This window comes from Sphaeramia orbicularis, chromosome 13, assembly GCF_902148855.1.
Source record: "Sphaeramia orbicularis chromosome 13, fSphaOr1.1, whole genome shotgun sequence".
NCBI classification, from domain to species: Eukaryota; Metazoa; Chordata; class Actinopteri; order Kurtiformes; family Apogonidae; genus Sphaeramia; species Sphaeramia orbicularis.
The window spans coordinates 43928639-43954895 of record NC_043969.1 but is presented as its reverse complement, the minus strand read 5'-3'; the positions used below and the strand labels follow the sequence as shown (position 1 = coordinate 43954895).

The window sequence follows — 26257 nt, the reverse complement described above, 5'->3', positions numbered from 1 at the left end:
GTGGGGTGTGTTCTACTGTATGTTCGACAGCCAGCAGGTGGTGCATGAAAGTGGAAAAGTAGAGCTGGCTTGTGTTTGATTCATGGCCAGAGGGTTCACAGAGTGTGGGCGGAGCAAGAGATTGATGAGAGGAAAACTGTCATGTGTGTAAAAGTATGACGAGTCACATAAGGTTAGGTAGTAGCATCAAAAAAAAAAAAAAGTACAAAAACATGGAGGAGTGTGAAGTCTGAGTAACAGGAGGGAAGTGGGGGGGGGGGGGGTAAAAGATGAGGTTATCGTTTATGATCTGGTGCTGAAAAAAATTCAACAAATTTACCCCACCCAAATTATTTATTCACAATCCCTCCTCCAGGTCCACGCCTTCTGGCTGCTGCTCATCTCTGCTCGGAGTTCTCCTGCTGCCCACAGTGTTGTCAGGCATCCCTGGAAGAGGAGGTGCATTGAAGAGGGGAGAGGGAAAAAAGTTTAGCCTCGGTGTGGTGCCTCTGTTTGCCTTGTGTTTTTTTTTTTTCCCCAGTAAAGCAGTTCAAGGATCCGCGCCAGATCTGGAGCTCATCTGAAATACATTAAAACCCTGGAGAAGAAGGATCCTCTGTAATCTAGCAGTGTTGACTCTACACTGAGGGCTCCTATTTGCTGTCAGAGGTACACCCATACATGTAGCAGCAGCTCCTCCATTAGACTGTTTTTAATCTCTTGCAGTCAAAATATTTTCCAAACTCCAGTGGGCAAGACTGGAGAGAGGCACAGAGAGAGACAACAAGGTGCTAGAGGAAGCTTTCTCCATCATTTCTGGGTAAATACTCCTTTTAAACTTCTAAAATTCAGCCTGTACTTGAACTTTTACTTAAATATAGTTAGATTTTGATACAACAGACCTGATTAAACATTGCGAGTACTTCATAAATGCAAAGATCACACCTTTCTTAAACTTTCCATAAACTGTAGCCTTTCTGAACATGTTTTCCACATCTCTGTTTGTGATATTAAGCTATATCTGCTCTGATACTGTTTGCTCTTGCAGTCGAATGTTAGCATTTCTTGCTCCAAGTCCAAATCTGTGCTCCAGTCGTGGTTCACAAACCCACAAGGCTTTTTCCACCACCTATAAAGTAAACTCTGATCCTAAAGCCTGAACCAAACATTTGGATTCTTACTGTAAAATTAAATTTTTGCTTGTGCAGCTCGGCCTGTTTGGTTACTCATTGCGTTTCTCTATCCTTGATTCGCCATTTTGATATCTTGCTTCATTAGTCTTGTGACATGTTTGGACAGTCTTGCCTTTTCTCCACTGTGCAGATATATTTTCTAAGAGGAATCCCCCACAAATGAGTTCATGTCTGCTGATGTGGGCCTTTGTGGCCGTCTCCTTGGAGATTCTAACCCAGTGTTTCTGTACACGACAGTAAAACATGTCCAAGTCAAGGGTTAAATGTGTTTTTTCCTTGTATAGACACTAAAGGATCTTTCCCTTGCATGAACAATTGAGCCGTACACGTAATTCATGCTCCCCTGAGAATAACTGCAGGGGTCAAAAGGAATGTCTTACTCATTTCACTTTAAAGAAATGAGCTGTGCCTGTGCAGATCCTAACACGGGGCAGGGTTTGAAAGTTTTCCAGCCTGAACACCAACTTTTTCCAGACATGCACTGACAATGTTAGGCACACTAGTGGTGGGCTGAATCTCAGCTCCAGACTTTTCAGCTCCAGGGTCTGTGGATTCAAAGATTTCTGCCTTTGGGATTAACCTCTACTTGTCGTCTTTCCTGTTCACATTTTAGGGTTTATATTTAAGCATCGTGACGACTGATTTCAAAGGGGAGACTTCAAACGAAACATCAGCCCTATCGTTGCTCTAGACGTGTGCAGAGGAGGCTTCAAGGACAAGTGAGCAGCAGGCACAGAAATACAGGAAACACCTGAAGATTTTCCAGGTTCAACCACAGGAAAGACATCTCCAAACAACAATACTCAACTTCAGCACTGTTTTTCTTTTTTGAGAAGCTCCCTGTCAACTTGTTAATTAAACATGTCACGCTGGGGGCGAAAGAATGTGAAGAAGGCGCCTGAGGTGATCCGCACTGTGACAGAGGGGCTCAAGTCCCTGTATCGTAAGAAGCTGCTGCCTCTGGAGCAGTATTATGGTTTCCATGACTTCCACTCTCCCAGTCTGGAGGATGCAGACTTTGATAACAAGCCTATGGTGCTGGTGGTCGGACAGTACTCCACTGGAAAGACCACTTTCATCAAGTAAGACACTCCAGCTCTGCAGCAAATAGTGACCACTGTTGAATTTGGCGTAAGTTTAGATGTCAGATTTGTCAACATGTATCTGTTACTGACAGGTATCTACTGGAGCAAGAAATTCCTGGAAGCAGGGTGGGTCCTGAACCCACCACTGACTGCTTTACTGCCATCATGCACGGGGATGTGGAGAGTGTCATCCCCGGGAACGCCCTCATCGTAGACCCCAACAAGCCTTTCCGCAAACTCAACCCCTTCGGAAACACGTTCCTCAACAGGTGAGAAGCTTTTCACAGTGTCAAATGAGCTAACATGCATATCAGCTCAGAGTATAAACCACCAGTGGGAAACAGGGAAGAAAAGATAACAGTTTTTTAGGCCTTTGGAATGTCAAGTCCTTGTGCCAAATTTCAGAGCAGGGAGGCACTTGCCTTATTTGTGGAAAAACGGAGAAAGGGAGCGATCTCACCACAGAGGGTGATGAAAGCTAATGTACTCAGACAGGAACTGCAATGTACGCAAGTTCAAAGATGAGGTCAAAGGGTGTCAAAGCCCCTCAGGGCAAAGACAAATAAATGAAGTCACAGGCCTTGAAAGTTTCATGGAATCTGTAAGAGAAGCCCTCACACCACTCTGGTTTCCTCGACTGTTTGCTGTCTGACCTGCCAGGTTCCTGAGTATATTTTTCCACTGATGTACACTAAGCTCCAGAAATCTCATGTTTTACAATAAGGTGCTGTTACTGGATAGAAACACAGTCATGCAGCCCAGAAGTGACAGGAACATAGAGTGCCCCTGTTAACAGTGAAGTTCTGCTGCTAGTTTTCCAGCGGCCTCCCTCAACAGGGTGTGTTTGTGGACGTATTTGCGTCTATCCTTTTGCTTCAACTTCCTGTTCTGGAGCCGGTGGCCTCGTTAAGCTCATAAACCACAGGAAGTGCCGTTGTTGTTCTAAGCCACACATCGTTAGCGGCCCTTATTGTTTGATTCTGGCACTTGTGGTCATTTTCCTTCAGGAAACCCCGAGCAATGAGAGGCCTGCTTGCACACAATGGGCTCGAGTGGAACAGTTTGGAGGTGGGGTGTGGGGAAAGGTCCAATCTGCCTCTTGATCATTACATTGGCCTCTTTGATAAGACTTAACCGAACTCACATGGTTTAGATTTTTTCCATCTGAGCATGAACAGAGCGTTTTTCAGACAAAACTGATTTCCAAGGTCTGTTTAGACTGCAGGTACAGAAAAAGGATAATAAAAGTTGATCTTTTCAGTTCTGATTTGACAACTTCTAGATGTTGTCTTGAATATTATTCTGGCTTTGGTCTGAACTGTCATATTAAAGTTAATGCAACTTTGCGCTCTGGATTGACATTCATCATGCTTCTGTACTGATGGTCATCATCGTAAACATTTGGTCAAGCAGACAGACTTTCAGCTGAGGTACAAGGGCTAAAAGTTCACAAGTGTAGCAGGTTGTTGCGGATGAATGGATTGTGTTCAGGAGCCTGGGGTTTGTGTCCCAGTGGGAATTACTGTTTTAAGAGTTAGACTTACTGGTTCACTTTCCAGTTACAACATGGTTAGGTTTAGGAAACAATCATGGTTTGGGATAAAATAGAGTTCACAGTAGCACAAAAATAAATATGTAAATAAATAAAAATTCTGCAAGAAAGCCATGAGTGTAAACTTCTCCTGAGTATGTCCATACAAATATGGAAGACAGCTGCAGGGACATTAGCTGCAGGCACATGGACAATATTTCTTCTGTCCGATTGTAGTCATTCTAAAGATTCCAGCTGGAGTTTTCATGGATGTTGATCGGATAAAATGTGATTTATGGGCTCAATGCATTATATGAGTGTAACGTTTTGGACAACTGCAAAGTTCTGCTAGGAAAATAGCAGAAGAAGATGTTGTTTTCCTGCATTTGATTTTTAAGATGACCAAGACTGACCCAAAATGCCTTCTTGGACAAAGATTTGCTTTTGACCATGGTCGTGTTGACAATTCTTCAGTCTGTAAATGTTTCTGATAAAGGGGTTATATTGCCCACAGAGCAGTTTTTTTTTTTTTTACTGTCCCTACCTACTCATCATGTGATCTTATGTTAGAGAAGAAACTGGAGTCCTTAAATAGCTGATATTTTCCTGTTGATCAGATTATCTTCCATTTTTAATTTTGTTAGACCAGTCTATTGTGATAGAGGCACTAACATGAGTTTTATTTAATCATATTGGTCTGTACTTCACTTCCCATTTTATCTTCTGTACAAACTTAATGTGACTGGTCTGTGTTTGAGAGTATATCAATAGAAATGTACAGAAAATTAGCTAAACATCCTCCCTTTTCATGGATATAACAAGTATGTTCTGTTAGACCCTGTTTGAAGGGGAATATCTTCTTGTTTCTGTGTTTAAAGCAGCATATGACTTTTATCACAATTTTTTTTTTTTTTTTTCAAATTTGTAAAACCTCAGTGATAGCCTAATTATCACTAATTCATTTGTCTTTTTTTGAACAACTTCGAAGATGACTCCATCATAAACGCAGTCCTCTTGTTTACAGAACAAACCAAAATGTCACTCGGGCCTTTTCGGAAATTTTGTAGCGAAGTGCACTGTGGGAATAGGAATTCCATGCAGCGACCAAACAAAAGCGGTTTCTCACAGATTTGGCAAGAAAATGAACCAGATTGCTACAATGTAAAATTCTCCAATCTACCAAGGTTGTTTTAAAGAATGAGTGTAGTCGGTGGATGGAGATAAAGGCGGCATTTGACTTGAGCACTCATGAAGAGACAGCGAAATTGCTGCTGCATGGAATTCCCATTCCGACAATGCTCTTCGCAACAAAATTTTCAAAAAGGCCAGAGTGACGTTTCCATTTGTTATGTAAACAAGCGGACTGTGTTTATGATGGAGTCATCTTCGAAGTTGTTCACAGTGAGGGAAGTGATTCAGGTGCAAAAGCATGGAAAGACTAATGTATTAGTGATGGTAAATGGACTGCACTTATATAATGCATTTTCTACACCTTCATGGTGCCCAAAGCGCTTTACAAAGCCTCACATTCACCCATTCATGTCCACGTTCATACACCAGTGGGCGACTGCTGCCATGCAGGGCGCTGCCAGGCCCTACCGGGAGCAATGTAGGGTTTAGTGTCTTGCCCAAGGACACTTTGACATGTGGACAGTCGGAGCCAGGATTCGAACCGCCAAGTGATAATAGTGATAATTAGACTATCGCTCACACACAATTTCTGATGAAAGACATACGCTGCTCTAACATATGCTAAAACACATTCTCAAATGTAACTCTAACCCTTAAACACCCTGCCAGTGATCTAGTGGATGTTTAAAGCCTGAAGCCATGTTTAAAGACTCAAATAAACAAATTTGTCCTGGTATGTTATTGTTCTTCTCCACATGTGGGTCACTTCAGGACACACTGGGATCTGACAATGGCCACATTTTTAAAAATAATGTGCAGAGCCAAACAGAAAATATCAGAACTGAGCCATAAATCTGAGCTGAACACAAAGGCATGCAGTGTGAACGCAAGCAACGCGCTCATGATGTGACTCTTCTCCTTCACGCTGATGAAAACACCAGGTTCCAGTGTGCCCAGATGCACAACCAGGTCCTGGAGAGCATCAGCATCATCGACACCCCGGGGATCCTGTCCGGCGCCAAACAGAGAGTGAGCCGAGGTGAGAGAGCCAACAAAGGTAAGGAGAGGGGCATGGGGGCGGCCGTCCGGAGACACAACATCCCAGAATTCAGCTCACAAACTCATCTCCCTGGCACGCCTCTGGCTAACTCATGGGACCAATCTACTCTGTCACCATAACTCCTGGCAACGGGCGTGAAAACATCTCAGCAGTACACTGAGCAGCAATAAAACCATAATTAGGAGCAGAGAGGAGACAGACAAAAATCTGCTGAGAATACTGTTGAGAAATAACTACCATCATCCATCTCACTGTAGCTTTTCCACTCCTCAATACTTCCCATACTTTGAGTAACCCATAACTCAAGTCGATCTGCATGAGCTACTAACAAGTTCAAAGAATCAGTGCATCCACAACATGAAACAAACCACTGTGCTTGTTGTAGACATGCAGGTTTTGGGTTTCTTCCCCTGACAGGATGAAATCTCTGCCTCCTCCTCAATCTGGTAGAGGTGAATGGAATGTTGTTTATTGTGCTCACGTCATTAAAAAAAATCCGGCATTCATAAAATTCTGCCTCAGCTTGTCTCAACTGCAACCAAATAGTATCTAAATAGAAAGTAACAACATATCCGACTGCAATTTAGTTCTTTAATAACGACTTTATTTAGACAGCACTTAAAGTACTTAAAGTAAAATCTGAAGATGAAAACAGCATAAATGCATGTAAATATCAAATTAAATACCAACAAATAAGAAAGGTCATGCACTATATGGACAAAGGACATCCCATTACTGTTGATTTGAAGTGTTATGGTAAAACTGTTCATGTCAAGTTGTTGTCGACAATGATCACAATAAATGTCAACTTAATATTTCTTTAAAGTTTAACGGCTGATTTTTCTTCCTGCGCTGAAGAAACAAGACTGTTACTTAATAATGATTCATGGACATAAATGATGAAATGATTGAAAAATTAAATGTTAAATAAAATTAGGTAATTAGCATTTTGTAAGAATCGGTAACAATGGAAACAAAATTAATCCTGAAGATAAAACAAAATGTTTATTGCAAAGATATTTTTTATAACATATTATAACATTTGTCATAGTCTAAGGTGTATCCCAGCACTCCTAGCAAAAATCACCTGAATTCAATGTGCTTTTGTCCATGTAATGCACATTAAAAGGGAGTTAAAGTCTGAAAAAAAGTACAGCTGTACTGATGTATCGGCCAATATCTGCTGAAATCACACATAATCTTTGATAGTGACAGAATATTTACCCGTTGTCTTATATTGAAGGTTTTTTGATTGATTGAATTTTATGTCATTCTATTGTCAAACAGTTAAATGAAACTATTTTTGCATATAATGAAGATTCAGCATAGCAGAAATAAGCATAGACAAGGAAATGAATGACAAAAATAAATAAACAAACAAAAGCAAATAAACTAAAAATAAATATCGGCATCAGCCTAGATTAGAGAATTTCAGTTGCTGTATCCCTAAAAAACAATAATTATTCTTAAACCAGTCTTAATAATCTCAGCGTGCGCTTTTACAGTTTATTACTTCCAAAAACAAGTTACAGTAATGACATTACTGCTGGATCATTGATTATAAATCTTGATTATATGATTAGTTTTTGCAGTGTTTCATTAAAATCTGAGTAAAACATAGTTGTTCAGAACAGCTGAGACTATTTTTTCCCTAGAATGGTCATATATTTTTAAGACTTTGAGCACTGTAGACATTATTCACCTTAAATGAGTGTCAGAGATGGATATATTTTACTCCAAAAGGTAAGTGATTTAATGCTGAATATCTTAGTGTTGTAAAATATTCAGGTTGAGAAATGCATTTAGATAGAAAATATTTCTCCAGACGTGTGTGGTAGTATTTTACACTTTGAGAGCAGAAGTGGTATGTTGTATGAAGTGAAGCCAGAGCTCTGGGTTTGACATGTTCAGATAAGAAGTGTTGAAGGGTTTGTGTCTGTGTCGACCTCCTCCCCTCTCCTGATTCTGTTCCTCACTGTACATGTAGATTTATGAACATTTCATCCATCCAACCTCCCTTTTTTTTTTTTTTTCAAACTTGAACAGGCTATGACTTCCCAGCTGTCCTGCGCTGGTTTGCGGAGCGTGTGGACCGCATCATCCTGCTGTTTGACGCCCATAAACTGGAGATCTCAGATGAGTTCTCCGAGGCCATCGGGGCCCTCAAGGGCAACGAGGATAAGCTGCGTGTGGTTCTCAACAAGGCGGACATGGTGGGGACGCAGCAGCTGATGCGGGTCTATGGAGCGCTCATGTGGTCCCTCGGAAAGGTCTTCGGGACCCCTGAGGTTCTGCGGGTCTACATCGGCTCCTTCTGGTCGGAGCCGCTGATGGTCTCAGATAACAGGAAGCTGTTTGAGCTGGAGGAGGAGGATCTGTTCGCTGACATCCAGAATCTGCCTCGAAATGCAGCTCTGCGCAAACTCAATGACCTGGTGAAGAGGGCCCGACTGGTCAGGGTAGGGTGCATTTTATTTCTGGATGTCTTCACATGTTGGTACCACGTTAACTCATAAAGACCCAGTGCTACTTTTTTTTTTTAAATTTTCCTCTAGATTTAACCTTTCTTAAATGATTTATCACCATGTATTATACTATTATCCTCTGTATTTTGCGTTTTATTTTCAGTGAAAATCATGTATTTTCCTGTATTTAATTTACTGATCATGTAGATGTTCATGGAAGCTCAGATTAACCCTTTATAGTTCACTCATAGAAATACTCTGAAATTCAACACTTCAACTTGATTGTGTTATTAGAGGATATAACAAGACTTTATTACTTTTGTGAAATTTTACATTTTTTGTTTTGTTTTTATATAGAAAATCAAGGTCAATGAAGTTACCATATTTGGTTCCATACCCACAAGCGGCAAAAAAAAAAACCAAAAAAAAACACAAGAAGTAAATATAAAAAATACAAGAAAAACACATGTAAGGTGAAAAAAACATGAATTTTAGAACATTACAACAACATACCAGGCACCTGTCAACATCCACATTATCACTTTGAACATCATTATTTATATTAAATCATCACTTACATTAAATTGTGTGAATGTGTAAGTAATTGGTTATTTGTCTCTATATGTCCAGGTCGTTATTGAAATGTAAATCAGTTCTCAACTAAGTTACCTGGCTAAATAAAGGTAAAATAAATAAATAAACATAGTACCATTACTCACGGTGACACGGTGGTGCAGTGGTTAGCACTCGTGCCTCACAGCAAGAAGGTCCTGGGTTCGATTCCAACACCAGTTGACGGGGGGTGGGACCTTTCTGTATGGAGTTTGCATGTTCTCCCCGTGTCTGCGTGGGTTCCCTCCGGGTACTCCGGCTTCCTCCCACCATCCAAAGACATGCACTGATAGGTTAATTGGTTAATCTAAATTGCCCATAGGTGTGAATGTGAGAATGATTGTTTGTCTCTGTATGTCAGCCCTGCGATGAACTGGCGACTCGTCTAGGGTGTACCCCGCCTTCGCCCCTATGTAGCTGGGATAGGCTCCAAGCGACCCCCGTGACTCTAGTGAGGATAAAGCGGGTTCAGAAAATGAATGAGTACCATTACTTCATGGTACCTAACAAAGCAGTTCCACTCACTGTTCATGCAGAGGTGGACCTTACAAACCCTGTAGACCACATTGGACCTGAGATTGCTGAGACTGTCACTGTCCTGTAATGTGTGCGAAAATGACTAAAAATAGACACTTGCCCAAACAAAGGGTTAAAGTTGAGGGTTATTATGTGAAAAAAAAACAAAGAAAACTTCCTACTCAAATGGAGAGACTCTGCCCCTCCTGCTCATGCACAGTGGCTCCATGACCTTATGTCTTCTTTAAAACTGGAAAAAATTACAAACTCACTTCAGCGTACTACTGCAAAGTTTTACAGTATATGGGCCCCTTTTTTTAGACACATTCCGGAATCCTTAGTGTTGTCTGACTCGTGCACCTTTTATTAACTAGCAAAACTGCATCCTGACAGGTGAGGGACTGTGTTGAGCCTGTGACAGTGAACTTCATGGGGATAAATGTGATTACTTTGAGGGGTTTACTTTGATTAGTAATTTTTTGTTTGTTTGTTTGTTTAGGGATTCTTTTGGTTTTTCCCTTCTTTTTGTTTCTTTTTTTGTTTTCTTTTCTATAATGCACAGTTCTGTATTGTTCGTTGTCATTACTGTTTGCATTATTTATAAGAAAAACGTATTAAAAAAACAATGGTTAAAAAAAAAATAAAACAAAGAAAACTGATAAAAGTGACTTTATAAGCAAAGATAACAATAACTGAACACAAAAATAAGCATCTACAACCACTGGCATTTATCAAACTCCATGGGTTTTACTGGTGAATCAATGTTGTAGAAGATGACGGTGTCTCCACGTTCACTACAGAACCTCTGAGTGTCCCAATGGGTCATATCTGATGACCATGAAAAGATGACAAACTGTATTATACACCAATTATTTACATGTATTGATAGGATTAGTAGATCAGAAGTTATTAAATGTTTTAGATCAGTAGATGCTTTTCGTTGCCAGTTGCTGTTTGGGTCTTTATGGGTTAAGAGAAGGCGATGTCTGCAAAGAATATATAAATGTTTATATTGAGGGTTAAGTTTTAAACACTGAATAGGTTATGAATATACACTCATCAAGAAGTTATAACAGTTTACATACAGTGATTCAAGATCATTATTTGACAAGATTCAGTCACTACTGGAGAAGTATTTCGTCTCTTAAATCTCAAATGCTGCTCATTGTTTGTCTTACTCTGCCAAACTCTACTCTATAGAGGTTCAAAGACAAGGTTGGGACCCAAAATTGGTCATGGAGCTGTTTTCATTGGGTCACCTCAGTGTAATGACAATGTAATATGCCAGTAATATGTGACAATAATATAATTGTGAATTATTTTCCTAATTAAGATGGAAGAGTGTTCTCTGGAGCACTTAATCTTAAAAGATCTAACAAGAGGAAAATAATATAAAAGACACAACAAGAGGAAAATGACATTGCAGACAGAAATGGGATAAACAAGATGAGAATGATGTAAAAGATGCAACAAAATGAAAATATTTAAGACAAAAATGACATAAAAGATGCAACAAAATGAAAATGAGTCACTACATTTAGAGCAAAAGGAAGATTAATACCTCAATGTAAAACATGATTCAATATATTCCCAGGTTTAGTGTATGAATCTGTTAACTTCATGTGCTATTTTCAAGTCTGAATAAATTAATTAATGATTGAGTATGACTATATGCCGATGATGGTTAAATGGTAATTGATGATGTAACTTCTTGATAAATGATGCCAGGATGAATCTGACTGTCGATGGAAACAAAGGAAGCTGATGAAGCCTCATAGTAAAGATAAACATGGAATCATTTAACTGTTTATAAAACCATAATATATAACATAGCCTTATTGTAAAGTGATGCTCATGTGTTCAGTAATAAACTAATAGGATTAAATAACTTTTCAGTAGTTCAACAGAGTAAAAACAATGTAAATCTGTAGTCATAAAGGACTACAGCCACTTTGTCTGAAGAGTTTTTTCATGTTTTTGTTGTAAATCCCAGGTCCATGCTCACATCATCAGCTATCTGAAACAGGAGATGCCCTCTGTCTTCAGGAAAGACAACAAAAAGAAGAATCTGATCTACCAGCTTCCGGTTATTTTCTCCAAGATCCAACTGCAGCACAACATTTCAGCTGGAGACTTTCCAGATTGTGCTAAAATGCAGGTATGTTGAACACTGTGCAGGCTAGAAGCGAAAAAACAGCCAATACCTCCACAAAATATATATTTATAATCAAACACATGCAGAATTTAAGATAGATGCAGAAGTTAGGTTAAGACAGAAACTCAAAACTGGTACAAATGTATCATTTCCGTAGAGATTTTCCAGTATTCATTGATTATTTAAAGGTTTAAAGTAATATTTGCATGTGCTTACTTTATGTTGTGTTTAAGGTTTTGGTGGAAAATCTGATCCAAGTCATTTACAGGCTGTTAATATGGATGTAGACAAAACTTATAAATGGAGTTCACAGCAAATTAGAAATAAAAAATTAAAAGCACTGAACAGGCTCCAGCGCAACAGAAGTTTAGAAAAGATTTTTTTTTTTTTTCTATTCTTTTATGGGCTCAGCTGGCTGACAGACAGCTGTCTGTACCGATAAGGCAGCAGCCGACACCAACTGTACTCCCAGTCATCATTGCCCATTTTTCTAACACCTTTGCTTGTGTATCCTCTTTTATTTGGACATTTTACCAGGGAGTATCTCACACTACTTTTTTTTTTTTTTTTTTTTCCCTACTTGTCTTGTCCAGCATCCTAACAGCAGAATGGTAGTCTGGTTCCTTTTGGTGCTGAACAAATTTGCTTTGCCAAGGGTAACTTCATAAAGTATATGACGCGCCCTTTGATATTCTACTGTGTTTATTATGAGTTTTGTTGAACCACATTTTGATGCCGGACCTGACATGGGGGGTGGGGGTGGGGGGGTAGAAGAAGGGGAGAGAACGAGAGAAGAAGGTGGCGAAGACCCTCACAAGAAAGTATCAACAATACAAACAGCAACAACCATGGAGACAATTATAATGGTGACAATAACTACAACCAGAACTGAGTAAACTGGGCAGAAGAAAGAGAAAAAAAACAAAACAAAACAAACAAAACTACAAAAAACAAAACAAAACACAACAATGAGATACATAAGACCTATGAAATGAAGAATATAAGAAGATAGAAAAGATTTTTAACATACAAAAGAAATATATCACCTCATGTAAACACTAATATGAAATGTACAATACGAAACATGTAACTGTTAGTTGACATTCTCAGTAAGTAGCTGGTAAGATAATATTGCACACTGGTTAAGTCTCTGTTTGGGTTTTTGTGTTTAGAACTGAGTCCTCTACATAGAAAGGATTCTAGATGGATTTAAGCAAATGAGAAATTCAGGGAAGATGCTCATTTTCTAAGATTCATTATGATCATATTATTATCATGATCATATTCTGCTCCTCTACAGCAGCAACATTATACAACACTGCTGTCAATGCAGAAATGGATTCACCTCCTACATACACCAGTCTAAGTGAATCTTTATGTATCATTTACTGTTTTTTTTTTTGTTTGTTTGTTTTTTAACAGGAACAACTGATGGTTCATGACTTCACCAAATTCAAAACCTTAAAGCCCAACCTGATGGCGGCCCTGGATGAGCTGCTCTCCTCTGACATCGCCAAGCTGATGCCCCTTCTGCGGCAGGAGGAGCTGGAGGCCGGCGACCAGCCAGGCGTACAGGGCGGAGCCTTCCTGGGAACCCGCGCCGGACCCTTCTCTGAAGGAGACCCCTTCGCTGAGGAGAACGGAGAGGGCTGTGAGGAGGAGGAGGATTGGGTGGTGACCAAAGACAAGCCCAAATACGATGAAATCTTCTATAACCTCGCCCCCAACGAGGGCAAACTGAGTGGCAACAAGGCCAGGGACTGGATGGTGAGCTCCCGCCTTCCCAACTCTGTGCTGGGTCGCATCTGGAAATTGTCAGATGTGGACCGTGATGGCATGTTGGATGATGAAGAATTTGCCCTGGCCAGCCACCTGATCGAGGTCAAGCTGGAAGGCCACGGTCTGCCCCCCGAGCTGCCGACCCGCCTCATCCCACCATCCAAACGCAGGCAGAAGGGCTCGGACGCATAGACATGTCCCACGGAGACGCCTCTGTCACACTTATGCTACTGTTTGTATTTGTCTTTTTCTCCCAAACCCAAGCTTTAAGGCTTATGTGTATTTGACTGTTTACCCTAAGACCTATAGTGTATATTGTATTTAAATGAATCCTTAAGCAGGGTTCCCACAGAGATGACAAACCCATAAAAGTCACAGAGTTTTAAAGTCTGACTTCCCACAAGTGGAAAAGTCATTAAAATGTAGTAAAATTTTTCAGAACTTTGGAAAAGTCAAGGAATATAAATTATAGGGATGCAAAGTTCTCACCTTCGCTGTTTTGACATGCAAATACTTTATTTATCCTGATACAAAAGTTGATTGTAATTCCACATTTTAGAGATGATGTTTAAAGCATTTCCATTTTGCATCTTTGTCACCTTTTTCAGATGTGATGAGTTTGCATCCCTGAAGTTTTTCAGTACAGAAAAATGTGAAAAACAGAGCCGAGCTTTGGGAAGCATTCAGGTGCTGGGGTGGGTTTTTGTGGTTGTTATTTGATGCATTTTGCTTAGGTTTGCATCTATATTATTACGATCCTTAAAAAACACACTATCTTTTCAGAATATTTGAAGTGAATATTAAACTTACCATCAGCCAGCTATAATTTGCATTTAATTTTCATACCTGAATTATCTTCTGCTCAAATAGTTATAGAAACTACTTTGAAAATTTGTGAAAATGAAAATTTTGCATGTGTGGGAACCCTGTTAAGGCTATAAGTCCTCAGTGCAAAGGACTGTGCATAAAAAGTAACTGTAACAATGCATTATGTAGAAATGCTTTATTTTATTTAATGGCTTGACAAAACTGAACAAATTTCATTTTTATATGCAATAACATCTGCAGTTTTACTACTACATAGCCAGAATACAAAATGCAACACATTTCCCTACATTTTTAAATAAATTATAATGTACAGTGGTGGATGTTGCAAAAAAGATGCACTTTTTATGATGTAAATGTAATGATATGGTGTATTATGTAACCATCAACTAAAGTGGAAATCTTTCTCTACATATGCGATAAAATAAATTACACTCCCCAAACATTAAAGGGTCAATATATAAGATTAGTCTGCACTTACTTGTAGTTTGTGTTGAAGTCAGTTTCATGCTAAAGACAGTAGTTACCATTAGTACTGTGAATGTGTTAGCTAACTTCATTTCTAAATGTAGCCAGTTTTGCTACTGTAGAGAAGCAGAATAGAGACATTAAAGACCTCAAGAGTGAACAAAAGGAAGCTTGGGGGAAAATTAGCCCCTTGTAGGGTCAAAACACGGTATTCGACGGGACATTTTAGAGACAATTTCACAGATTAGTGTTGCCAAATGACCCACATTTTTACTTTTAAATTCATTTTTGCTTCAGTTTGACCATAAGGGAGTATCCAAAACAAGGAGCTACTTTATATTAAAATAAATGTTGGAAGGGCAATTAATTAAAGTTCGCTCTCTGACGGGACATTAGTGTGTTTTGACCCTATATGGAAATTAATGAATAGACAGTTATCAAGGATGTAGGGAATGGAGACAAATGTTAGCTTTGAAATGGAGCTAGGTAGCATTAGCAAACTACCGACTTCTAGCATAAAACAGACTCCAACACAAACTTAAAATACACCACCTTAAAAGTCTAAAAAGTGGAAATATCGGCCTTCTGTTATTTTTCAAACTCAGGGACTTCATGTCAATAGTCAACCTGGAAAAAGTCATTCATAGTTTTCACTCAGTTGCATGTATTAGGAAAAAATGTGTCAGATTATCCCAGTGTAGTACCATGAAGTTGTGTTCTGTTATGTCAAGTGATTACATAATGGGTTGTTCCAGTCACTGCTGCTTCTCCTTTCGGCCTCTAGAAGTCCGCTTTCTATACCGAGCTCTTAAAATATCTTCTTGTGTGTGCTGAGCAGAAGTAAATAAAGGCTGGTGCCCTCTGAGAGAGCTAAGAGCAAAGTTATCTATATAAAACCTTTAAATTTAACATTCCTTCAGTGACTAGACTGGAGTGGCACAGTATTATCTGGGTAGTAGTGTTTATTTTTGATTATCCTCTACTTTTATTTTGCTCGTTTGTTTCATTTTTCATGTAACCTGAGTGCATTTCACGTCGATGCTTTTCACGCCACCACTTTGTGCATACTTTATATATTATTTTTGTATTTGTTGCTGTTGTTTCGTATGCGCAGGAGCAAGACCTCACTTATCCCAAAGACCAATACATGCTGAGATGAATGTCTCTACCAGACTGAATGATTGATATATAACTGACTACTGTACACAGCTCCACCATAACCAAATAAAGTTCCCTGACTGTGTTTTGGCTCTTAGTGACCTTTTTGCAGTGGTGGAATGTAACTAAGTAAAAGTACTTAGTTACTGTACTTAAGTCAATTCTTTATGTATCTATACTTAAATAAATGTATGGAAGGGTGCTTTTTACTTTTACTTCACTACATTTTAGAGCAGGTATCTGTACTTTTTACTCCACTACTTTTCGAATTGTGTTTGCATTACATGCTACTTTTGTTTTCTTCTTTTTGTAAATTAATTGTTTTACCATGCGCATAACGCTGTGCATCACTGTAATCAAGCCGCTTTACAAGCAAGCAACATCACAAATTTCTGCCGATCCCAGACGTTCAAAACAGACATTGCTATACTATGTTGCAAATAAGCGTAAATTTTAGACGACATTTAGTCTATATAATGTATATTATTATGGATGGAGGCAGAAAAGCCAGGTGTAGATTACTGCACAAAGTGAGAATTTGATTTTCCTTGGTCAGGATATGTACAGTCAGTCCAGCTTGGATTTACAAGGCTGACAATTAATACTGAACAAACAAGAACTCAAACTATGAATTATGAAAGAGCTGCAGCATCTGAAACTGACCACAATGAACATTTGAAAGATAAACAGTACCACAGTGCTTCAGTTTCAGCTTCAGAGTTTTCATGTCTTTTATGGATTATTATTGTCTCTGTCAACTCACCATATATTTTTTAATTAGTAATTAAAAAAAAAAATAAAAAATTTAATCAATTACCAGAAATTTCAGGCGACCCCACCGTTGAAAAGCACTGCTGTAGAGGCACAGCTGGATTGCTCTTATCTCCCAAGAGCGGAACTCAATTCAAAAAACTTTGAACATCCACTCCTTTTGAAGTTGAATCATAAATACTGGTAATCAGATTCAGACATGTCTGGCCTGTTGGGTTGATTACTGTGCCAGAAGATTCTGTTTATTGTGAGTCGTCTTTATACCTTGACACCAGAGCTTGTTATGCTTCTGTTTACAGTCCTCAGTACTAAATAAGTTGAGCAGTCAGTTCTAATGTTGGTTCTATCTTTGTATATTTACCAAACATCCAGTTCCATCACGTTTGATCAATATCTACTTTATTAAGTATAATGGCTGAATCTGGATCAAATACTTTGACTTTTTACTTTTAAAGAACATTTTAAAATGAGTACTTTTGTACTTTTACTTAAGTAGATTTTCCCTGGATACTTTTACTTAAGTACATTTTTTGCCCCTGTATCTGTACTTTTACTTCAGTAAAAAAAGTGAGTACTTCATCCACCACTGCATTTTTGTGGGTTAAATCTCACACACATCCTCGACAGTAGTAACCAAGGAGTTGGTTAAGATGCATTTCTAGTATTTGAGTGTGTTTCACTTGCCCTTCTTTTTTTTTTTTTTTTACCAATCTCACTTGGTCGCCCAGTGACAGACCAGATAAACACTGACTCACAGCCTCCTCTGCCAAGTCCCCATACCACCATTTTCCGAGGCTCTCTCCTGTCTCATTCCCACCATGTGAGGGCCTTTTTTTTTTCCTTTTTTGCTGCCCCTCAGTGAACATAGAGTCGACTCCGTCCCTTCACTCCTCGCTCTCACTGGCCTGTTTGTACATCTTTTTTGTTTTTATCCTGTGTAAACTATGCTGTGCAAATATGCGTCCTGTGTGTGTGTGTGTGTGTTTCTCATAAGGCGTTTGGAGAAAGGGGTGGCCTTCCCTGCCTCCCCTTTTCCACTCCTCCATGGAAAGAAACACAAATGAGAAACAGGCAATCCAGCCCTTTTCCTCGCGGCTCTCTGGCTTACAGTGACTCACATGTGAAGAATGTGGTGGGTTGGCCCATGAGTTATTAATATCTCCTTTCCTAGGGTCCGCTAAGTTTCCTCAGGCTGAAGCACAGGATCTAGACACTGTACCTTTATGAAAGACATTACAAACATAGCCCTATTTGGAGTGTTCTGGGCTAAACCTGCAGCACATACCACACCCTCTCATATGTGTTTTGACAGAGAAAAAGGGAGAAAATGGTGCCGGACTTGGATTCAGCTTCTACCGGGGGTATTTTCTTGTTTCTTTCAAATCATTTTAGAGAGAACAATACAAAAAAGTGCCTCATAGACGTTTGCACAAAGCCTGTTTGTTACATAATCAGACCATGCTGAGTCATAAAACAGCTCAAACATGTCTTGCTTATGGAGCGCAAACACATGAGGGACATACAGGAGAAGGGGGGTGAGGGGGGTTGCAGGCAGAGGACCCCCACCAACATCACACATCCCTGACAATGGAGCTTACTCAACGAAACCGGGGTCTCCGTATACGTCACTCTGTGTTTACGTGGGGAATTCCTCACCAAGAAACCTGCAGTGGAAAAAACACTGAGGTCAGCAGCTCAGGAGGCGAGTGACATCTGGTGGATGAAGGAGTCATTTCTATCAGCTCCTTGTGTGATCAGAGTGTGGAGTTACAAATGTTTACCCTCAGGACCATGATGGAGTGTTATATCCTTAGTAAACTTAGTGAACAGTTTAACCAGGGTTTCTGCAAGTATCAGCGAATCTAATTTAATGCTTTTTAATGCCACTTTAAACAAATTTAATGCCCATGTCCAACTGCAGATACAGTTTTATCTATAGTTTTATGACAGTTTACCATCGACAGGCTTTAACCAGGTTCTGAATAGTTCCTCCTCCAATCACTTCTGCTGAAACTTGCATTTTCCCATTTTTCCGACATTTAGTCATATTCCCTCTGCTCCTTCACCACAGCATGAGCACACTCCTAGCACATTGCATTCCAAGCATCCAGTGTATTAACTACATGTACCAGCCATAAACAATAGGCAATTAAAGGGTTCAGCCTGTCAATCATCACACTATACTTCTGATCAAAATTATTAAATGTTTATGTAATCAAAATAAATCATGAACAACAATGCTTTTTTCCATTGAGTGTATTTCATTTTTTTAATGCTTCTGGACATCAAATTTAAAGCTTTTTAATGTCATTTAAGGCCTTAATTTTTATAAAATCTATTTAATGACTTAATGCCTTTTAATAATCTGCAGAAACCCTGTTAACGTTCCATATTTTATCTATAAATGTATTTGAGTCTCATACACATAATGTTAAATTGGACTCATTAATTGGACAAGCAAATGTGATTTGTGGCATCCAAACAGTATAGGAGAATATGCATTAAGTACAAATATTATGAAAACTTGGAGAATGAGAGGGGAGGTTAAGAACAGAGCTGTAAAGGTACTGAATTATTCTATGAAATATCTGTATTTGTGGTGGCATTTACTGAAAAACAAATCTTCCTCTTACCATCCACCAGGTCGCCAGCAACTCATTTTAAGGTCACATTTGAGCCATGTTTAAAATATGTAGTCTAGGTTTTATCTAAGCCACAATAAATACAAATACTACAAAATGGTCCTTTTAAATGAAGCATAATCCATAAACTCTATTCTAAGCCAAATAAAATGGCTTGGAAGATGTAATATTGTATAACAAACTGATAACATGCAGAATGAGCAGATCCTACTTTTACTTTAAATTATGCTTATTGCTTCACTGGCATTTTTAATTCAGGACTTTAATGTGAAATAGTAATTCTACAGCTTTTTATTTTTTTACTTTCACAGATATGAATACTTCCTCCACACTTGCCTAATTCAATAGTCACATGTTTTCAGATAATGTGGACTGTATTTTGCACAGAAAAGTTACATATATCAGTTGTACTGAAGACCGTTTAGTAGATGTTTGGCAGTAATCAAAACTATCTAACCAAAATATAATTGTGCGAATCTACATTACTTTGATGGAGCAACCAAGAACTGTTTTATCAAAAAGACCTAATTTTGTGCAAAACAGAAAAAAGTTGACTCATCTAAGGGATCATGTAAAAGTCTTAAAATGAGTTAAAAACATGTCACAGGAAAACCTATAAAACGAAATGTACAATTTCTGACTAGTATGAATGCCCAAGGTTTTTGTATATACAGCTTGAACCTTCAAAATGAAAACAAACTTCTATATCTTTACGTTTTTCATGCCTTATCTGTCACAAATGAGGAACACAAATTATACACAACATTTATTTTTTTCATCCAAAAACTGAAGAAAAATAGTTTTGTAAACCCAACTCAAACATTAACACGTAAAAACGTTAAGGATATACATGACCAGAAGACAGATCTGTTGTATTTCTTTCATAAGAAACTATCTATTAACTGACATGTTACATGTATTAAAGGTAAAGTTCCATCAATGCATAGAAAATATCTCTGAAGTCATATACTCATTCATCACATGGCACATTCACTTATGACAATAACATTCATTCTTGTTTCTCATCATATGATACAAAATGGGCTGATTTAATCAGATTTAATCACGGACAGCATCAAAAGTGCAGTCTGTTTAACTTTTAGTGATGCAGTCTGCAGTATGTTTAGAAACTGAAGTGGTTTTTAATGTCTTTAATCTGTTTCATCATATCTCCTATTTGCTGTCCATGTTCTCTGAGGACATCTTGAACAACCTTCTTTTGGTGGACGTTGAGTAAAACTGGGGCCTTGGTTGTAGACAGGGCTTTGTCTTTGTCCACCTGTGTCTTCTGGTAGTCCATCTTCATGTTCACCTGTTTAATGAGGTTGTCCAGGTGCTTAAGCTGATCGCTGATGGACTGTAGCTCCTTCTTCATTTCTTTTTCACTGTTTGACAGTATGGGCAGCTGGTTTTGCAGGCTGCCAAGCACATTTTTAACCCTTTTCATGATGGTCTCCTGGCGGTACTTTGCATCTTCGTACTTATCGGCCAACCTCTCTGCTGACTCCGTCAGACTCTTCCTTTCCTCCCTGCACAGAGTCAGCTCTTCCAGCTGTTTGTTCTTCTGGCCCGTCAGGAGCTTCACTCTTCTCTGCATCTCCTCACGGGCCATGTCCTGTTTGAGAATGTACTCCTCACGGAAGACCTGCGTGGCTCTGCTGAGGAGCTGTAGACACTCTGGAGGTGGTGGCGACGTGTCCTTGTCCCCAGCCTTCAGAACAAGAGGATTGGTGGAGCTACGTGCCAGAATGTTGCGGACGTGCTGCTCGAAGGAGTCGTCGGCCAGTCCTCTCAGAGGGGAGCTGACAGAGCCGGGACCTGGGTGTGAACACAGCAGTGGAGGGGAGGGAGGCCGAATGGAGCTCAGCAGGGGAAGCAGGATGCACTCATAGCTGTTGGTGATGCAGATCATGGTGGCACCCAGAGAAAGGTCAGAAACAATCAGAAAGCCACGCACTGGAGCTGATTCACTGGTTAAGAGGGGTCTGGTACAGAGAATGTGCTCCACAATGCAGCGCTTCTCAGCTGCCAGCTCCTGGAGACTGTCCTTATCCTCCTCATCTGATTGGAGGAACTTCTGTAACTTGTTGACCCAGATTAACCCCACACTGTGCACTCCTGCTTCATGGGTGCAGTGATACCTGTACTGACACAAGGGGTCTCTGTGGAGTCTGATTGGGCAGGTAAAGTCCAACTCCTGGGGCTCCTCGTCTTCTGCTGTGGCTACTTTGAGCGTGAGCTCCAACTCCACACACTCGAACACATATAGAGCTGGCACAGATTCTGTGTTTCGGATCCACTTCTCCACAGCTCTGGTCTCTTCTTCTTCCTCAGACTCCATGACCACGCAGTGATACAGCGTGCCCGTCTCTGTGGCGATCACCAGGATGCTGGGGACACATGGCAGACACAGAATGGCGCAGGCATCATATCCATAGTTATCCTCTGCTGCAGGATACATGGGCAGAGGTCCGGCTGGTTTGCTTATGCTCAGCCCGTTTGCCTGGCTCGTATAACTCAGGTAGGTCTCTCCATTCTCGTAGAGGATGTACAGAGGGTAGACCGCCTGTTCTTTGGAGAGCTGTGCTGCCAGCTGCCGTGGAGCGGACGAAACAGGACCGATGTCAAACGCCACAGCGATCTCCCCCAGAGACGCGGCGTAGGAGCGGACGGGATGGTGGACGCTACTGTCATCCTCCGACTGGGAAAGGGGGAGGATTTTGGCCGGGGTCTGTGGCGATTTCAACCCATAAAACCGAATGGTATTGTCCGATGTGAGCAGCACCAGGTAGGGCTCCTCGGTCTCACTGGGGTACCAGGCAGCCTGTCGCAGATTCACGGACGGTGAGCTGGTGAAGAACCGCTCCGCCACTGGGATGGTCTTACAGTTGATCTCGCTCCTCCCGCCCTCGAACTCGGACCTCTTACCCCACCGCTGAGGAAGCTCCAGGACCGAGACCCCCCGCTGTCCGACCAGAGCGACATGATGCCTCGTTGGGCTCAACAACACCTGACACACTTCAAACCGGAGGGGGTTTATGCACAGTAACGTCTGGTAGTTCCCGCTACTGCCGCTGTCCTCAGAGTTCAACTGTCGTAAATTGGTCGTGTAAAAAGCGCGCTCTGCTTCATCCCAAACGAAAAAGTCTCCGCCCAAACAGAAAGCGAGATTTTTAGCATTCCCTCTTTCGTTTCCTTTTGGTCCCGAATGAAGGTTTTCGCGTAATCTTTTGAAAATTGCGTGGTTTGGTAAGTCATTCAGCCACTGTTCAGCGTTGAAAGCCGCCATCTTGAACTGCCGACTGTTTCAGAGGGAAAACAGTTCATGGCAACACGAGGGTTTTACGACAGCGATTTAACGTATTCCGACGGCCGGTGTCGTGTATTTTGCAGATTCACCATGGCGTTGAAAGAGACCGCAGGACTGTATGAGACGCTGAAAGCGGAATGGAACAAGAAAAACCCCAATTTGAGTAAATGTGGAGAGCTTCTGAGCAAACTGAAGGTAGAGATACACCTCAAATTATCTGGTTTAGTATCATGAGGGGAACCAGGGCCTCTTATTTTCTATACCGACAATCTGGTTAGCGGTACTGGCGAATATAGCATAGATAGCTAACTGAAGCTAGCTACTCAACGTAGTTTATAGAGTTGAGATTAAATGCCAGATGCATCGTAGAACTTGAAAGTATTGTATATATGCTATTTGGCAGAATTTAGCTGATAAGTCACTTTAATAGTTTTCGGAGTCTCTAAACCGACCACCAGAAAACAATCTTTGTCTTTGTGATGCTAAGGCTAACGATTGCTTATTCATTGCCCAACTTGTTTTAACCTGACATCGGCGTCTGAAACAAACATTCGACTGCAAATTGAGGCTCCATCCTACTAATTTGTTTCAACTGCAGTAATGTAGTGTACTCTTTGTATATTCCAAACTCTCTTGTCACAAGTAGAACTTGATTTGTATGGTTTGTATCATGGGATTCATGTAATAGCCTAATAATAATAAGTTTTATCTTTAGATTATTTTATTCAGTGTAGACTTCATACATTATTATTATTATTATTATTATTATTATTAATAATAATATCAATAATAATAATAATAATATTGTTACAATTGTTATTTTATTGCAGTTTGTGTTTTATAAAAGAATAAGCAGCAAACTGTTATTTAATCTTGTCTTAACAGGTTTCATTACTGGAGCTGAACTTCCTCCCCACCTCTGGGTCTGCTCTCACGAAGCAACAGCTCATATTGGCTCGTGAGTATAGATGAAAATTAAGATAATGACCTTTTGCACAGAGTTGGTTGAAGTAGTACATAATTTATCAAGTAAAGCCCTTCATTTAGACATATTTATCCCTGTGTTTTAGGTGATGTTCTTGAAATTGGAGCGTTGTGGAGTATCCTGAAAAAGGACATTCCGTCCTTTGAGAGATACATGGCCCAACTTAAGTGTTATTACTTTGATTACAAGTAAGTTTGGCTTTTCATGTAAAATGAACTTTTGTTGTATATGGCATTAATTAGATTTTCTAATATTGTTTTTTTTCCTTCTCTTTAAGGGATGAACTGCCTGAAGCTGCCTACATGCACCAGTTACTTGGGCTGAATCTGCTCTTCCTGCTGTCACAGAACCGTGTGTCTGAATTTCACACAGAACTTGAGAGACTGAGTGCACGAGATATCCAGACCAATGTATACATCAGACACCCAGTGTCCTTAGAACAGGTACTCGACATATGCACTCATTTTTGAACCTCTGATACATTTTGGGGGTCTGTAAAACTTTATGTACATATAGTAAATAATATATACAACATAAATCCCATTTTAACCTCTTGTGTCTTGAAATGTTACAGTACTTGATGGAGGGAAGCTACAACAAGGTGTTTCTTGCCAAAGGCAATATACCTGCTGAGAGCTACACCTTCTTTATAGATATTCTGCTTGACACAATTCGGTAAGGATCAATATGGTAACCTTGTCTACAATCTATTATCAGTCCATTGACACGGTAAAGTACCGTTTGTCTTCCTTTCGAGAATAATCCTAGTTTGTACATTTACTAATGTTTTTTAGTTAGTTCCAAAAAGCCTTTAAGACCAAAGATTCATAACAAGAGTAGCTTGCAATTATTTGCAAAATCCATGGTCTGCTACATTAGAAAAACTGCCAGTGTACACAAATGCAGTGACATAGGAGATGTATCATCCATAGCAATGACCTTCTGTACTTCTAAGTACAGGCTTTTATGTAGCTGGATATTATTTGCAGTGTCTTACAAATATTAAGAATGAGTTATCTTTTACAGCTGCATTTCCTGCACTGATGAAATAATAAATATATTAAAAAATAGAACAGTTTTGGCTTATTGCAAAGCTTTGGTCTGAATGGGGCTTTACTTGAGGACTCAAAGCCTTTGCTGGTTTTAAAGAGTCAGTTAAATCTGACTTCAATAGTCACTCATTATGTTGAGCCATGTTTTTCTAATAAGTTACTGTGATTCAATAAGCTGCAGTATAGAAAGATGAAGAAGATGCGATTATAAGTTGAACTAAACTGTGATATGTTGAATTGCAGTGATGAAATTGCGGGTTGCATAGAGAAGGCATATGAGCAGATCCAGTTCAATGAAGCCACCCGTGTGCTTTTCTTCAGTTCGCCAAAAAAGATGACAGAGTATGCCAAGAAGGTATGTACACATTAAATTTTAAGATCCAAATTTGTAAAGTAGATTTTAGTTGAAGTTAAAGTTATTCCCTGGATTTAAATTCTCAAAACTGTCCCCATTCCAACTGCCGAGGAATAAATCTGATGATTGTTCTTTTCATTACAGAGGAGATGGACTTTGAGTCCAGATGGATATTATTCTTTCACCAGTCAGCAGCAGCGGACAGAAGAGGTGACCATCCCCTCCACAGAGCTGGCACAGCAGGTCATCGAATATGCACGACAGCTGGAAATGATTGTGTAATCCGCCCCCAGAAACACACTCGACCATGTACAGACGCACTCAGACACACACCACTAATCCAGTATGCATCCAGTCCGCTCAGATACAGTCTCCTGAGGGAAATGGCTTCATTTATTGCCAGAGTGGTTGATTTGTTGTCCATACCTAAGAACATTTTTCTTAAATATATCTACAGGTCATTTGCTTTCATATAAAAGGGAGGAATTAAGAGTATTACACAGGACCAGTCTAACAGTTGCATAAGTACATTTTATAGTTTCATATATTAGAATTGATCATTTTATCCAAATGCCATCTGTCCTACCATGTGACAGAAAACGAGAAAGACTATTACAGCTACAACAGAGTTCATTATAGTCACCAACCCGTGACTTTGCCTTTCAGTGTCACACAAAGCTGTCAACACAATTCATTTTGTCCAGCATTTTATCCAACTCTTTGTATACAAAGTTCATTTTTTTTCCTTATTGGATCTCACAGAACTGTAGTGCTCTGCCTTGTATCCTAGCAACTGACAGAATTGCCAGTGAAGTTTGTGAGTGTTTTCTTAATGGTAATGCTTCTTCCTTCCTAGATGGTTTGTAATCCAGTTAATCTTACAATGTAAATCTTTGTCTGCAATAAATGATTGACAAAATAAACTTTTTGACTGTGACTGTGAATTTCAGTTTTTTTTAATGCTCGAACTTTTCCAAAGAAAGAAGTTACACAAACCAAATATTTTTTGAAAAGGCTTTAAATCTGGTAACATAGTTTTGTGCAAAAGTCCAATTCCAACATTAGGTTTTATTGGTTTAGTAAAGTTCTAGTGCTTACAAATAATTTCAGGGGGAAAAAAACAGCTATAAACCAAAGTGATAGTATTTAGTGTGACCTGCCTTTGCACTTAACATGTTTTTAACT

At 39.6% G+C, this 26257-nt stretch overlaps 3 protein-coding genes across 4 annotated transcripts; 2 read left to right on the top strand and 1 right to left on the bottom strand.

Moving 5' to 3' along the window:
* The first annotated feature begins 289 nt into the window (after nt 1–289).
* On the top strand, nt 290–16042 carry ehd2b (EH-domain containing 2b). Of its 2 annotated transcripts, none has more exons than XM_030152567.1 (7): nt 290–799; nt 1786–2254; nt 2350–2526; nt 5861–5958; nt 8026–8438; nt 11566–11730; nt 13150–16042. In XM_030152567.1, exons 2-7 carry the CDS (start codon nt 2034–2036, stop codon nt 13696–13698), a joined length of 1623 nt encoding a protein of 540 aa, XP_030008427.1. In that variant the 5' UTR covers nt 290–799; nt 1786–2033; the 3' UTR covers nt 13699–16042. The 2 variants fall into 2 exon arrangements, with proteins under 2 accessions (XP_030008427.1, XP_030008426.1); XM_030152566.1 differs by having other exon boundaries at nt 5861–5976.
* Nucleotides 16043–20116: 4074 nt separating this feature from the next.
* Nucleotides 20117–22689, bottom strand: nup88 (nucleoporin 88). The gene has a single exon (XM_030151706.1). It carries the CDS (start codon nt 22657–22659, stop codon nt 20494–20496), a length of 2166 nt encoding a protein of 721 aa, XP_030007566.1. The 5' UTR covers nt 22660–22689; the 3' UTR covers nt 20117–20493.
* Nucleotides 22690–22728: 39 nt separating this feature from the next.
* psmd8 (proteasome 26S subunit, non-ATPase 8) lies at nt 22729–26009 on the top strand. Its single transcript, XM_030151708.1, has 7 exons — nt 22729–22875; nt 23566–23638; nt 23751–23853; nt 23943–24108; nt 24240–24340; nt 24961–25072; nt 25217–26009. The coding sequence occupies exons 1-7, from the start codon at nt 22771–22773 to the stop codon at nt 25352–25354; spliced, it is 798 nt and encodes a 265-aa protein (XP_030007568.1). The 5' UTR covers nt 22729–22770; the 3' UTR covers nt 25355–26009.
* The last annotated feature ends 248 nt before the right edge of the window (nt 26010–26257 follow it).

Excerpts from the sequence above, each read along its gene's own strand:
- psmd8 (XM_030151708.1), top strand. The coding sequence starts at position 22,771 with ATGGCGTTGAAAGAGACCGCAGGACTGTATGAGACGCTGAAAGCGGAA. Across the intron at positions 22,876-23,565 it reads AGCTTCTGAGCAAACTGAAG|GTTTCATTACTGGAGCTGAA; the intron begins GTAGAGATACAC and ends TTGTCTTAACAG. Across the intron at positions 23,639-23,750 it reads GCAACAGCTCATATTGGCTC|GTGATGTTCTTGAAATTGGA; the intron begins GTGAGTATAGAT and ends CCTGTGTTTTAG.
- ehd2b (XM_030152566.1), top strand. The coding sequence starts at position 2,034 with ATGTCACGCTGGGGGCGAAAGAATGTGAAGAAGGCGCCTGAGGTGATC. Across the intron at positions 5,977-8,025 it reads AGGTGAGAGAGCCAACAAAG|GCTATGACTTCCCAGCTGTC; the intron begins GTAAGGAGAGGG and ends AAACTTGAACAG. Across the intron at positions 11,731-13,149 it reads CAGATTGTGCTAAAATGCAG|GAACAACTGATGGTTCATGA; the intron begins GTATGTTGAACA and ends GTTTTTTAACAG.
- nup88 (XM_030151706.1), bottom strand. The coding sequence starts at position 22,659 with ATGGCGGCTTTCAACGCTGAACAGTGGCTGAATGACTTACCAAACCAC.